The sequence below is a fragment of the Schistocerca piceifrons genome, chromosome X, assembly GCF_021461385.2.
Source record: "Schistocerca piceifrons isolate TAMUIC-IGC-003096 chromosome X, iqSchPice1.1, whole genome shotgun sequence".
Lineage (NCBI taxonomy): Eukaryota > Metazoa > Arthropoda > Insecta > Orthoptera > Acrididae > Schistocerca > Schistocerca piceifrons.
Genome location: NC_060149.1, coordinates 131,339,437 through 131,354,979, shown reverse-complemented (window position 1 = coordinate 131,354,979; position 15,543 = coordinate 131,339,437). Strand labels below are relative to the sequence as shown.

The following is a 15,543-nucleotide window of genomic DNA, read 5'->3' as shown; positions in this document are numbered from 1 at the left end:
AGTGGTCTGCTTGAAACGTTTTTCACGGCATCGCACAATTATTTACGTCACATGTGTATTGTCCAAACTCCCTTAATTTTTTTCCCAATTACTACGTGGAAAATTTCGATCCCGTAGCATTATCAATGATTACAATCTTACGTAATTCTAATAAAATATTGCGCATCTGCGTTTGTCGTGTAGTTTTAACATCAACAACAACAAAAATTTAAAAACAACTAATGGAGTGATTTTCACAGAGCAGTGTTACACACACCAAAAATTCGTTTGGATCTTTTTAAAAAAGCAAGTGTGCCTAAAGAGCAAGAAACGTTTCATGTCACAGCCTTGCAGTATGACTTCTCGACATCTCTCATTTATTAAAAAAGGAAAATGAAAGAAACTCCGGGACAGAAAGCTACCGATCAAATATAATTTATTTTGCTAATCGCCGACGTCAGTAATCAGAAGACTTCGGCGGAAGAATCCGTCGTCCTTATTTTTTGCTATTAGTTACGGCTAAGAATCATCAATTAAATCAGGAGCTGTGACAGTCGCCAGATTTTTGCCAGTGACTTTGCAGATTTTGGTATTTCTCAATCGGATACGATAGAAGAAGGCATTAAAATGGTGTGAACGAACTGTTTACAGCGCACATGAAACAATTAGGCTACAGTTTTGGTACTGAGCCACAAGTATACATTAAGACAGAAATGGAAAATACATATTCTAGTTAAGTTTATCTATTATGGATGTTTTAGGACCCGAGACTGTTTATTCAGTGTAAATACACACAACTGCAACCAGTAACTTTTTTGAAATAGTTATTTATTCATTCCATGAGCCGGTTTTCGAAACTTTTCAGGCTCATCTTCAGATGGTTTTTCTAGAAGTTACATAGCTATTTCCAGCATGATGCTGGTTGCGACTCTCGTGACTCAGCATCATGCTATGTAACTTGTGGAAAACCATCTGATGACGTGCCTGAAAATGTTCGAAAACCGGTTGATGGAATGGCTAAATAACTATTTTAAAAAAAGTGACTGGTTGTAGTTTTACATATTTACATCATATGTTAATTATTGAGACAAAAGATTTCTAATGATGTTGGAGTTCGTATGAGTAGCTTGATGACAAAAACGATTAAATTTTGTTTTCCTCCTATGTACAACTGGAAGTAACGCTATTTTTTCCCCGTAGAGAAGCACGTTGGGAGGCATGACTAATCAGAATTTTAACTGAGAATTTGCTTTAACTAGAGATGAACCATCACGGACACATTTGCATAGAGATTTTTAGAGTTAAAAATCTTTGATGTAGGCAGGAACTAAGCTTTTAAAAGTCTGAACTGATGAATACATACCGTATACAAAATCGAGCGGTTTGTGCATCTTTTCTTCACAAGATAAAGTAGGATTTTTATTATATATTTGTTACGTCTCAATGTTCTATGTTCAATGCATGTACACTTTTCTGCGGTGGCGCTTTTTTTCTTTCACGCCATTTGATTTCAGCTTCACAATTTCTTAGCTGATAACTCGGACAATTTACAGTTGTCTACCACTGTATGGACACTTTAGTAATAATAACGAATGACATAACTATGACAAACTGGATTTCCTTGAACAGTATTTCGCTTTATCTCTATGTTGTCCAAGACATCGAGACGCCGCTCGTCTTATTGCAGGAGCACCAATGGGAATATATTTACAATGCTGTCAAAATTCTGTTAGAAACTCAAGATTCGTGTATACAACTTTAATTCCAAAGAGCTGTGTGCTTTTGTTTCAGTTCGTATGAATTTTAGCTTCGGTACAGGATCTAACTGACAGAGCTTCTTAATTAAATCAGCCAGTTCTATAGCGAGCTACTTCATTACGCCGAAGGCGCCGAATTGAAGAGTTCGCTTCTTGTTCCGAGACACGTAAACAAAGAAGCAAATTTCAAACGCACTGGCGCGTCATAATTTAGCCATTCCAGCTGCTGATCAACGCATTTTCAGTTTCCTTCGAGGGATAATATTCCAGATGTAAGAAAATACCGGGAAGTTTATAACGAATATGCCAGTTTGTTCAGGTACATGATACATACAATATTTGAGCAAATTTTTAATATGGTCTACAACTTGGGGTCCCTGAGTCGGAAGTATGCGTCAAATTATAAAATTGTAATTTTTCATTATTGGCACAACTATCTGAATGTTACAGTTAAAACACATATCATAACATCCCTGTTTCTGATAACAGCGATCGTAACGTAACGTTTGAGTGGAGGCGAACAGTTTAGAAAAATATTCGCTATCCACCTTTATCTTCTGTGTTCAGTTTTAACTACACTACATCTAACAAAGCTTTCAATGATTGTAAAACGAGAAAAAATAAATGAAGTAGCCCAAAACAGATGTAACTTTTGGTTGAGCTGTGTTTACACAGGAAATATCCGCTTTCTCAAAAAGAGTTTGTAAAATTTCAAGTAATATTTTACTCCTACCATCACTTCAGTTGCCTTGTAAGGTAAACAGCATCATATGTCTTTGAAGACATCAGGTCACATAGACAATGTATTCTACATTCATTTTAACATTTTCTAACACCCCGACCACTTCAGTACATCATCATACCACACTTTTTTTTTTTTAAATTTCTTCATGCTAGTAAGTAACTAAATTGAAATCAAACTTTATATATTTTAAATCTCAGTTACTGAAAAAAAAAATCTTACGCTGTGGACCAAGACTGAGAAGATGAATCATTTCATAAGCCAGGTATTGTTTAAAATGCATAATTATGTTATCACCGCAGTCATCGTACTTTTTGTAATTTGATACTTCATCAACATTTATACTTTGCTCCAAGCGGACGGTTTTCTTTCGGAGCACTACTTCTTTTCACTTTTAAATGTTGATAATATAAGAACAGGTAATTGGAGACAACTATTAGTTTCCCATGTACTTTTTGCTCGAAGGTAGCAGTGGACACAAAAAATAGAAAGAATATTTCCGAGAGTGTTTTAAAAATTAGATATACTTTAGTTAGCGCGACGGAGATGTGTTATTTCCATCCAATGTCTTTCCAAATCTTTATAATCGAAGGAGTGTTGCAACGAATTGCAGAAGAAGAAATGCAGTAAATTTCGTGTATTATTATTCAAGAAAAATGGCAGCTGCGCAGAAGTACGCAAGGTAGCTTTTGTATTGATTACGAAAGTATCGCCACGCCTCGTACAGCTATATAGAACGATCCACGGCTGCAATGCACGTTCCATTGTGGTTTTAAACAATGTAGCGCGTAATCTGTCTTCGGCAGCACAACGCTCCAACACTGGGCGCGTCATAAGATGGGCTGACAATATTTAATTAGCATGGAAAGAGCGGCAAATCAGAAATTAGCTTGCTGGGTGAGCCGGCGCAGTCACGTACAGCTTTCACTTCACGACCAGCGGAAGCTGAGTCCGTGATTGCCCCACATCGTGGTTAAAATTACATGACAGCCGACTTGTTCTCTGCGCTTCCACTGCATTCATTTCACAATTCCCTGCGTACAGTCTCACCTTATGTGCAGCAGACACTGTTTTCTCCCACTTTGCAGAACAGTGTCGCCTTAACTGACCACATATTCTCTCTGCACGTCCTGCAGAAAACACTTGCAACACACTGTATTTAAATTATTGATCCACAAAATAATAACTTCACTAAAATATGATTGTTTCTGTGCATGGTTACTTCGCCTCACAATAAATAATACATGTGAAACCTTCAGCAATTTTGCTACGTCAATGACTTAAAAGCTCTCATGAAATGTTTCATAGAACTTCGTTTCTCGTTGTTACTCTTCAACGGGATTTCATCCCCCATGTACGGGACACGGATTCAAATAATTAAGAAGTAGAGGTCCAAAATCGGCTCTTCGACATTCCTCTGGAGTGATTATGGTAACGCCGGAACAAATTAATCGAAATGGTCAGACAGAGACCTTGCTATTCAGGCTTCCAATCTTTCTTACATTCCTACAACTGGCTAGAAATTTGTATCATATAGAAGTTTTCAATTTCGGCAATACTGAGTGGGCGGCTATGACAAGTTTCTGCTTGTTTAAAAAATAATATGCTTCATGGAACTATGTCACTATTTCATATCTGCGTTCAGTGCGGTCAGTGGCTCTTGTAATCAAATGCTGAGAATCTGTTCAACTGGGACGTATCAGCTGATATTCTGTCTATCTTCTATATTATGTCCCATGCAATACAGCGAAATTTTGTAAATGTTTTATTAAGAGAACCAATAGTCGCTTTAACACTTCTTGTTTTAATACCATAATTAGCTGATTTGCGGTGATCCTTATTCGTCAATTGGCACATCACATAATTCCAACAATGAAAGATCGCCCAAATACACAACAGCCTTGCATACAATCAAAGTACTGATATCGCACTATTTTCTGGGCACATAGCGGAGTATTCTTTGCTTATTTAACGGATGAACTTTTGCAACTAACATGTAGGTTATCTGTATTCATTAAATTGTAAGGAAAACGAAATCTTTTTGCACTTGTCAGATGTTTAATTCCTGCAACATATTATCTTCGTACTTCTAACTCAAGAAATGAAATGAATATTTAGAGGCCTATAACGTAATGTAAGATGCTAAAATGAATTTCTTAAGACTCTAAAAAAATAACAATTACAAACAACTGTCTGAACTGATAATCTCATATTGTACTGGAAGAAATCAAGACACCATTTTTCGAAGTGGTCATTGAAAATTTAGAATATCTGCCGCCCTAGTACCAAGAAAAGAGAATAAGATTCGGTGGGCGGATCTCAAGTTTGAATGAGCAACTACTAGTTCGAAGATGGCATTTGGATTCGTACACAAATGTCAGTAACATTAACTAGTTTAACGGTATATGTTCATAAATAGCTGCTAAAAAAAGAAGACAAAGCTTTTGTTTTATCAGTTATTTCCGTATAGCCGTGATTAGTCTCAGATGTTGAGACAGAATGTGATTTTGTTGATATCCGGAAAGTATGCGGAAATTTAAAAGCCAATAAAATATTCTCGGATGAACTGCTCTTTGCTAGATACATGCAAAAAAACTGTAACGAACTAACAGTTAAATGAAGCTGTAGTTAAATAGAGGTGCCTAGCGCACATACAGAAAAAGAACAATGACCTTAGACAACGAAATCATTTCATAGATAGGGCCTCCACGCACGTGTAAGCAATATAAAATTATAAGCTCACTCGATTCTCATAGAAACTACGATGACGTTCTTAAGAAATAGTACTGTTTCTATAAAATAGTTTTCGACAATTTTGTAGAGCAGTTTTCTCATTAACACAACAACAATTTGTTAAAAAACGAAAAAAAGGAATAGAACTTTCTTTAAAAAGTTACAATAGCTGAGGTTGCTTCGAGCGTCTACATTTATTGTTATCTATGGCAAAAGTTCATGATTGCTAGAAAAACTAAGATTTTCCACAATTTCTAAAGGATGCTGCTGCTCCTCGTTGCATGTGCGATCTACATTTATCCATGGAGTGGAAAAAAGAAACCGCGACTCGCATACGCAGTTACAGCCGAGTGTTAGCCGTTTGCAGACGGGATTTACGAAGCGTTATATGTGCTGCGAATACCGGAACGCAGTAACTGTAACAGACCAGAGCGCTGTCGTAAAAAGCTATAGCCCCGATATTGCTCCTGTTCTTCGTCTTTACAGCTGCGACAAATTCATTCTGGCAGAGGCGTTTCCTTTCACGGTTAGCACGCTCCATGTTTTACTTCTATTAATAATGTAATAATTGTAGAACTGACTTTGAGTTGATGCAGTCTCAAGAACTAAGCGCAACATTTTCGAGCTGTGCGCCTAGAAGCTGCAGTCAGAAACAAAGGCTGTTTTGAATTACTATGTTAATACATTCTGAACTGTGAAAATGGAAGCCATCCTGATATCATCATCGCCAGTGACAGGTACAAAAACTGGCCCGAGGTCGACATTTTTTCCCCCCAGGTACGCTATGCTTCTTCTGTTTACAGAATTCCCTTCAGGTATGATTCGTGATTCCTACCTTCTGTGATTTTAGTTTTTTATTTTCATATTATCCGTTTTGTTATACCTGGGCATGGTTTCAACATGCCTGATCATTTCCCGAGATTTGTTCGTTATTATTAACGATGTATACGAAACGGAAGCTTGGAGTTTTCATGGCATGCCCTCCGTGTATGTCATTCGTAGGCAGGAAACCAATTTCTCCCTAACGCTAGGATGGATAAGTCCGTTATGCAGTAAAGGAGTACACCACAGACGTAACTTCCACACAGCTAATTTTCAAACAATGGGACGGCAGACGTACGCTGGGGCGGGCGTTAACATTGGTTGCCGCCGGTCGCTGGTTTCGGTGTCCCACGGCTTCTGATTTATCGCCTTCCACGGAGCGCATTCCTAATGTCAGGAACTGCTTCCGGTAGAGCATCGGTACCCTGAGTTGACACATAAGGGAGGTGCTGTTCACACGGCCGCACGTTTCGGTGTACTTCGAAATGCTAATTTCCTACGAACACTAAAGTATGGCTACTATATACTTCCGTCTTTATAATAATGCCGCTCAGTCTGCATTTGGCGCAAGCTATCTACATACATCAGCCATCAGCATGTATTAAAAACAATCAGTCCCAAGAATCTACTCTCTACAAGGTAACTTACTGTCAGATAAAATTTGAATCTAGTAAAAAGAAAAATAAATAAAAACTAATATTACACACGATTCCCTGTATGGGAAAAAAATCATTTGTATAAAGCTTATCCACTAAAGATATTACTTCCACAAAAAAGTATACAAAAGAAAGTGGAAAATCAAATGTTATTCAGTCACCCGGAAAGAAAATTCGTCAGGTGATCGCATGTAACATTAACTGAGGTATTTTCGGTGGAAAGCATTTAATCTGTAGTGGATAGAAGCTGAAGCACTGTACGTGGTCGGTCTCCGTGAAGAAAAACTGAGCTACGGAGAACTGCAGGGCGGCCAACGGAGTGGGCTAAACAACGTGTCCACGCTCCGCGGCGCCTACAGCCAGACCACACAGCATCCCTCGGCTAACTTCATTTTTACTGGCGACACAACAAAAAAAAAGCAAAACCTGCCATCTGAGACGCAAATATAATCGCAAAACAATCCCTAACGTTACACTACAACAGTCCATTATATGGATTTTATAACAAAACCTACCTCGTGGTAAACTAAAAAAGAAAAAAAAACTGAAAACGTTTCATTTATTTTTATATACATTTATATTTTTGTTGAAACTAAAGGAATAGCATCGATACCTCAAAAATAAAACAGCTCTACACAAAACTAAAGGAACTGACGAAAACAAATTGAACAATGTAATTATTTTTCAGCAGCGATGCCCAGAAATTTTTCATGTGAATGTGATCGGGCGGAAACATACACGCATCCACCTACTGTGTTCATTGTTCAGCTGATCCTCATGTTCCGTCTCTTTCTCTGGCTCCCTCCCCTTGTTTCTACCTGTCTTTTTTCCCCCCGTGCAGCCGTATCGGCAACAACGCCAAAGACTGGACGGTGTAGTCCGGGGGATCTCATATCTTCCTTCACACTATGCGTTCTACGGAACCTGTCCGGGTCCACCAAAGATGTATCACGTTGTTCGAGGGGTTGTTCATAACGCTGCAGTTTTGGTGCTGCTCGCCAAGTCCGAAGCCTTTTCAACACAGCCTGCATTTTTTCCCGAACACTACAAAAGGTTAAAGAACGCTAGATCCTTGCTACGGTATTTCCCAGTCTGACATGAAAGATACGACTTCAAAACTGAATTTCACTGAAATTTCAAATCCCCGCATGACAATCACGTCCCAAAGTCAGGAATACCTGAAATACACTTAGAGACTCATTATTTTTTGATATCTGTTCGTCGTCTTGCTTCCCTCTTCATTTTCTCGTTATGATCTTCACACAGTTATACTTCTGGTGTGTTGTTTTGACATGCCTGCGATCAAACTTTGACGGGTTTCATCGTTTGTCAATGAAACCTGTCATGTTTTACACGTGCGAATTGAGTACGGATTTCGGCTGTCGCATCACGTGCTACTGACTACAAAATCAACACAGTTGGATAATCGCTATATGGTACGATAGTTTTAAAAAGAAGGAACGACTTAAAAATCGTTAAAAACTACGTGACGAGAGGACAACACTTCACAGCGTGGTTGACATGGTGGTCTCCACATCACTTACATTGGATTTGTGGTGTTCCAGTGCACGTGGAAGGATTTGGTGCAGTCACTGACGGTGGACAGAAGCACAGTTTCCAGTGACACTAAGAGCACAAGCGTGAGGCCGGCCCCAGGCTGCATGCTGATCACTAAAGCCTTACGCACTGTACATTGGCTACATCCTCGTCTCAGGAGCACCAGCACACTAAGCGCCGTAAAGCGCCACTGCTGCCGGCCAGCGTGATGGCCGCGCATGCGCACTAGCGACCAGCCTCCCGCGCGTGTGGTGGGGAGACAGACGCCAGAGACCATCGCTGTCATCGCCGGGCAGTCTGCTTCCAATTGTTAGCAACAACCAACGCGGAGACACTCTCGATACAAATTATTGTTGCGTACATAGAATGTCTACAGTTGTGTACAAATTCCATGCAGCGTAAAACTAATTATTTCTGTTTTACCGAAAGCTGACGACCGAGCAGCAGCTACCACCACCCCGCAACACGCGTCGTCGCAGATCCGCTAAGCCAATGGACGTAGGCCTGTCTCGTAACAGCGCTCAAGTAGATTTCTTCCCAGTTACAGAAATAATACTAGGTCTTCTTTAAAGTCCTACCTCTATGTAAATCAAAGCCGTTTTCGTGTGTGAGTGTTTTTCTACGTATAAGTTCACTGTTCATCAACCGTTAACTGCATTAAAAGCTGCTTTTTATGTGTGCGATTCTTTTTCTGTGCATGGCTACATTGATCGCTACACATATTAAGAATATATAAACAGAAACTTGGGAGATAACAATAACACACCGTTCTATATACGCTGATAACCTCGCCGTTGAGTGTCTGTAGGCACCAACGTCGTTCTATATAAAAACGGCAATTTTTACAAAAATATCATCTCATCAAGAGGAAAGGACAATGCTGTGGTGAAATGTTCTTCTTGTCTGCATGTATAGGAGTAATTTGTAGTAGCAGGAAAACACGTTACATTTTTATTTTCATCAAATTACCAAATATGCAACAACCAGTCGCAAAATAATATTTTATTTATTCACTTTTGCAAATCGATTTCAACTGATTAACAGCCATCATCGGCGCTACAAATACAAGAATAAAAAAATAAAAATAATTAATAACAGTGACCAAATGAATAAATGTACGTGAAGCAACGTAAACCAATTAAATGTATATAGACGCATTAAACTATTTAAAATGAACATACAAATTTACCTTTCAACCAATATGTGCCCTGAGTAGTTGGTTGAAAGGTAAATTTGTATGTTCATTTTAAATGGTTTAATGCGTCTATATACATTTAATTGGTTTACGTTGCTTCACGTACATTTATTCATTTGGTCACTGTTATTAATTATTTTTATTTTTTTATTCTTGTATTTGTAGCACCGATGATGGCTGTTAATCAGTTGAAATCGATCTGCAAAAGTGAATAAATAAAACATGATTTTGCGACTGGTTGCTGCATATTTGGTAATTTTATGGTTTACGGTCGCTGCACGACTTGGGAACCACATGGAGCCCACCATTCATTTTTATTTTCGTCGAGAAGCAGTGGAATTCATTCCATGAAAGCAGGTAGGTGTATTGTGAAAGACGAAATTGCTCGCTGCCAGTGCGTATAGGACTCCTGAAAAACTGGGTAACTCAAAATCAACATAAAAAGTGAAAACTATTTCCTGAAACATGATGCTGTTTTCGTAGAAATTAACAGAAACATTTCTTTTACGACAGAAGAAAGAAATTGGCAAACTAATTAATTTTCCCATCGACAGTGTCACCGCTGTGACAGGCCTGAAAATGCTCCCTGTCATTTGTTAAACATATTTGTAAAATAATACAGGTTGAAACAGTGAGAATTCGCTGTTAAACGTACTGTGTGCAGAGGAGACACACGTTTAGTAAAATGTGCATTTCAACGAACACAATAATAATCTGACGCACCACTTTTCGCTGTAAAATCAGACAACTCTAGAATTTTTTTTCAGTGCTGAAACTAAATTCTCGACTTTCTGTATATTTCCGCGAAACTCACAATGCGCTCCTCGAAATACTGTTCAAACTATTGATGTTTTACTTCTTATACTACATTTCAGTCACCCTTTATGGATGGAATCAGCAAATTATGAAAAGCAGTTCACCTGTGTATTCGTATGAATGGAATGCTACTACCACATAAAATTGGAACCATGAATGACTTTTCTAACCTCCAAAACTTTTTACAGGTACATTTTTAGCACACGCTAAATGTAAACCACAAATTTTGAAAATGCGAAAGGAATAATTGACAATTACAAGTGACATAGCAGTTACAACATGTCACTCTCAGACATACATAAATTGGTCGAGAACTCACAAAGGCGGGATCTGTTTTCCATCCATGTGAAGTCTGAATAGACGACACAGTAAAGAATCAGCTGATATGAACTTTGTTTTTAAAAATTTTCTTTACGCTAAACAGTTGAACGTCGTTGAGCACGTTGTTTCTCTTATCCCATTCTCTTCGACCTCTTCTAACATATTAGTGATATTCCACTTCATACAGAGTACATTTGTTTCGAACATTCGGCGTAACTGAATCAGCTTTAAACTCCAAAAGCCCAAGTATGGTGTGTGGGAGGCAATTACATCGCCTACCACAATAATTTCCGTCTCTTCTGTTCCATTCACGAATGATGCGTAGGAAGAACGACTGTTGATGTGCTTCTGTATGATCTTGAATTCCTCTGATTTTACTGTCGTTATCGTTTCGCTAGGTATATATGGAAGGAACTAATATTTTGCTTGATTCTGCATGGAAAGTGAGCTCTCGGAATTTTAAGTCGATCCCACGGGTGGATTTGTTTCAGTCTGGCCCGCGGAAGAAATTCGTGGCAGGGTGAGGCGCTCGCATTGCGCTCCGCCTGTGGTGCATCTTCGGATATTCCCCATTTTGCAGTTCGCATTTTTCCTCCTTTGTTTTTCTGCTTGATGCATCAGATATATGTTAAGTTCACGCGGTTCAGCCTTTTAAGCTTTTTAAAACAAACAAAGGAAGGATGGGTTATTTTTTTAAGGTTACAGAAACAACCCCTGCCTATGCGATAACTCATCAAAAGTATTTTTGGACAAACAGTTAAAAATTGCTTGCTAATAATATTTAGTGGATATTAACGCACTAAATTTCAAACAGGCTACAATGACCTGCCTGAGGCGAAAAATCGCAAAGTTAGTCGTAATTGCTTGTCCACCGGGACTGCCTGTCTCGTTGCCGTATTCTGTTTTTATTATTTATTTATTTATTTATTTATTGTTCCGTGGGACCACATTTAGGAGAAGTCTCCATGGTCATGGAACGAGTCAATACATGAAATTATAACACGAGTGTAGAAACAGATAAAATGAAATATGAGAAACATATTCAGGCGACAAGTCGTTAGTTTAAATAAAGAAAATCAAGAATGTAACACTGGAATTTGCTTAATTTTTTAGCTCTTCCAGGAGCTCCTCGACAGAATAGAAGGAGTGAGCCATGAGGAAACTCTTCAGTTTAGACTTAAAAGTGTTTGGGCTACTGCTAAGATTTTTGAGTTCTTGTGGTAGCTTGTTGAAAATGGATGCAGCAGAATACTGCACTCCTTTCTGCACAAGAGTCAAGGAAGTGCATTCCACATGCAGATTTGATTTCTGCCTAGTATTAACTGAGTGAAAGCTGCTAACTCTTGGGAATAAGCTAATATTGCTAACAACAAACGACATTAAAGAAAATACATACTGTGAGGGCAATGTCAAAATTCCCAGACTATTGAATAGGGGTCGACAAGAGGTTTTCGAACTTACACCATACATAGCTCGAACAGCCCGTTTTTGAGCCAAAAATACCCTTTTTGAATCAGAAGAATTACCCCAAAAAATAATACCATATGACATAAGCGTATGAAAATATGCGAAGTATACTACTTTTCGTGTTGAAATGTCACTTATTTCAGATACTGTTCTAATGGTAAATAAAGCGGCATTTAGTTTCTGAACAAGATCCTGAACATGGGCTTTCCACAACAGCTTACTATCTATCCGTACGCCTAGGAACTTGAACTGTTCCGTCTCGCTTATAACATGCCCATTCTGTCTGATTAAAATGTCAGTTCTTGTTGAATTGTGGGTTAGAAACTGTAAAAACTGAGTCTTACTGTGATTTAGCATCAAATTATTTTCCACAAGCCACGAACTTATATCATGAACTACATTATTTGATAATGTTTCAATATTACACACAAGATCCTTCACTACCAAGGTGATGTCATCAGCAAACAGAAATATTTTTGAATCACCTGTAATACTAGAAGGCATATCATTTACATAAATAAGAAACAGCAGTGGCCCCAGCACCGACCCTTGGGAAACGCCCCATTTAACAGTGCCCCATTGGGACTGAACATCATTACCACTCTCAATATTGCGGAGGATTACCTTCTGCTTTCTGTTCTTAACGTATGAGGCGAATCAATTGTAAGCTACTCCCCTTACTCCATAATGTTCCAACTTCTGCAGTAATATTTTGTGATCAACACAGTCAAAAGCCTTCGTTAAATCAAAGAAAACACCTAGCGTTCGCAACCTTTTATTTAATCCGTCCAAAACCTCACAGAGAAAAGAGACTATAGCATTTTCAGTTGTTAAGCCATTTCTAAAACCAAACTGTACATTTGACAGCAAATTATGTGAATTTAAATGCTGCAGTAACCTTGTATATACAACCCTCTCGATAACTTCAGCAAACACCGATGGCATAGAAATAGGTCTATAATTGTCAACATTATCCCTGTCTCCCTTTTTATAAAGTGGCTTCACTACCGAGTACTTTAATCGGTCAGGAAACCGACCATTCCTAAAGGAAAAGTTACAGATATGGCTAAGTACTGAGCTAACATACGTGGAACAGTACTTCAGTATTCTGCTAGATACCCCGTAATATCCATGAGAGTTCTTGGTCTTTAGTGATTTAATTATTAACTCAATCTCCCTCTTGTCAGTATCATGGAGGAGCATTTCAGGTAACAGTCTCGGAACACTTTTTTCTAAGAGCGCTATATGATTCCCTGTTGGGACTAGGTTTCTATTTAGTTCACCTGCTATATTCAGAAAGTGATTATTAAGTACTGTACATATTTGCGACTTATCAGTAACACGGACATCCCCACTACGCACTGATTCTATATTCTCGACCTGTCTCTGCAGACCAGCCACTTCCTTTACGACTGACCATATGGTTTTAATTTTATCCTGAGACTTAGCTATTCTAACTGCATACCACATACTTTTTGCCTTCCTAATAACTTTTTTAAGCACCTTACAATACTGTTTGTAATGGGCTGCTGCATTTAGATTTTGACTGTTTCTAACGTTTTGATATAATTGCCACTTTGTTCTACAAGATATTCTTATCCCTTTAGTCAGCCACCCAGGCTGCCTGTTTGTGCTAGTACCCTGTTTTGAACGTTCTAACGGAAAGCAACTTTCAAAGAGCACGAGAAAAGTCTTGAGGAAAGCGTTATATTTATCGTCTACTGTATCAGCACTATAAACATCTTGCCACTCTTGTTCCTTGATAAGGTTTACAAAAGTCTGTACAGCAACTGGATCAGCTTTCCTAAAAAGTTGGTAACTATATTTAACATGTGTTGCAGCACAAAAATCTTTTAGACTTAAAATTTGTGCATCATGATCTGAAACGCCATTCACCTTTTTGCTAACAGAATGCCCTTCTAATAATGACGAATGAACAAAAATATTGTCTATGGTTGTTCTACTGTTCCCTTGCACTCTCGTTGGAAAGAATACGGTTTGCATAAGATTATATGAATTAAGGAGGTCTACCAGCATCCTTTTCCTTGCACAATCACTTATACAATTAATATTGAAGTCACCACATATAACTAACTTTTTGTATTTCCTATAAAGTGAACCAAGAACCTCCTCCAGCTTTAGCAAAAATGTTGTGAAATCGGAGTCTGGGGATCTATAAATAACAACAGTAAGAAGTTTAGCTCCACTAAATTTAACCACACCTGCACAACATTCAAACACCTTTTCAGTGCAGTACTTTGAAACATCAATTGACTCAAATGGGATACCGTTTTTCACATACATGGCTTCTCCCCCACACCGCAAAGAGCTCCTAGAAAAGCTGCCAGCCAACCTGTATCCTGGTAAAGGAAGCCTCTGAATTATCTCCTTATTTAAGAAGTGTTCAGATATACCAATAATTTCAGAGTCAACATCTATAAGCAGTTCACTAACTTTATCTCTAATACCTTGTATATTTTGATGAAATATACTAATTCCCTCATTAATCGGATACCCAAGCTTTGTAGAAAGTGGTTTCTTTGTTAGAGAGACTTCCCTTAAGCAGGAATACCTATCAGCTGACTTCAATCTAAAAAAGGTACAGCTCTAAAACCCACAACTACCGGAATTTTCCCATGAGTGATCCCACCACCCCCACCTATGCTGTCACCTGTAAGTTTTGCCAACCTCCCCTTCCCATGCCTGTTGAGGTGCAGGCCATGTCTAGTGAAACCCGTCCTACTGATAGACTCCACCGACACCAATGAAATGTGACTCATGCCTTCTGTCATCAGCGCACCCCCAAGTCTCATGTTATTACGCCTGACGGCTGTATTAAGATGAGGCCGATCGTGACGCTGAAACAGTTCCACGAAATGCACATTCGTGTTGCCAGTCTGAGTGGCTATCTTTTCCAGGTCACCATCTATGTCATACTCCCCATCCCTATCAATTCTTTCTCGTATTAACATTAGTAAATAATTCTTGATTGTTGTGAACGTATTAGAAAACTGCAAATGTTGAAACTGAAGGTGATTTATAATGAAGTAGCTGCAACCAGTTGCCTTTATAGTCGTTTATTTTTCCATGATGACATTTCCAGATGCTTGGCACCCGATCTTCAGATTTATATACATCTGCATCTACATCCACGTGATTACTCTGCTATTCACAATAAAGTGTCTGGCAGAGGCTTCAATGAATCACCTTCAAGCTGTCTCTCTACCGTTCCACTCTCGAACAGCACGGGGGAAAAACGAGCATTTAAATTTTTCTATGCGAGCCCTGATTTCTCTTATTATATCGTGATGATCATTTCTCTCTATGTAGGTGGGTGTCAACAGAATGTTTTCGCAATCGGAGGAGAAAACTGGTGTTTCAAATTTCATGAGAAGATACCGTCGCAACGAAAAACGCCTTTTAATGATTGCCACTCCAATTCACGTATCATGTCTATGACACTATCTCCCCTATTTCGCGATAGTACAAAACGAGCTG

General features: G+C 38.6%; 1 protein-coding gene across 1 annotated transcript in view; it reads right to left on the bottom strand.

The window, feature by feature from the left end:
* Positions 1-8,403, bottom strand: part of LOC124721322 (ephrin-B1) — a 555,473-nt gene extending 547,070 nt beyond the window's left edge. Inside the window, exon 1 of the mRNA XM_047246234.1 lies at positions 8,234-8,403. Coding sequence (XP_047102190.1) covers positions 8,234-8,352 — 119 coding nt within the window. The 5' untranslated portion in view covers positions 8,353-8,403. The remainder of the gene's footprint in view (positions 1-8,233) is intronic.
* Between the last annotated feature and the right edge of the window lie 7,140 nt (positions 8,404-15,543).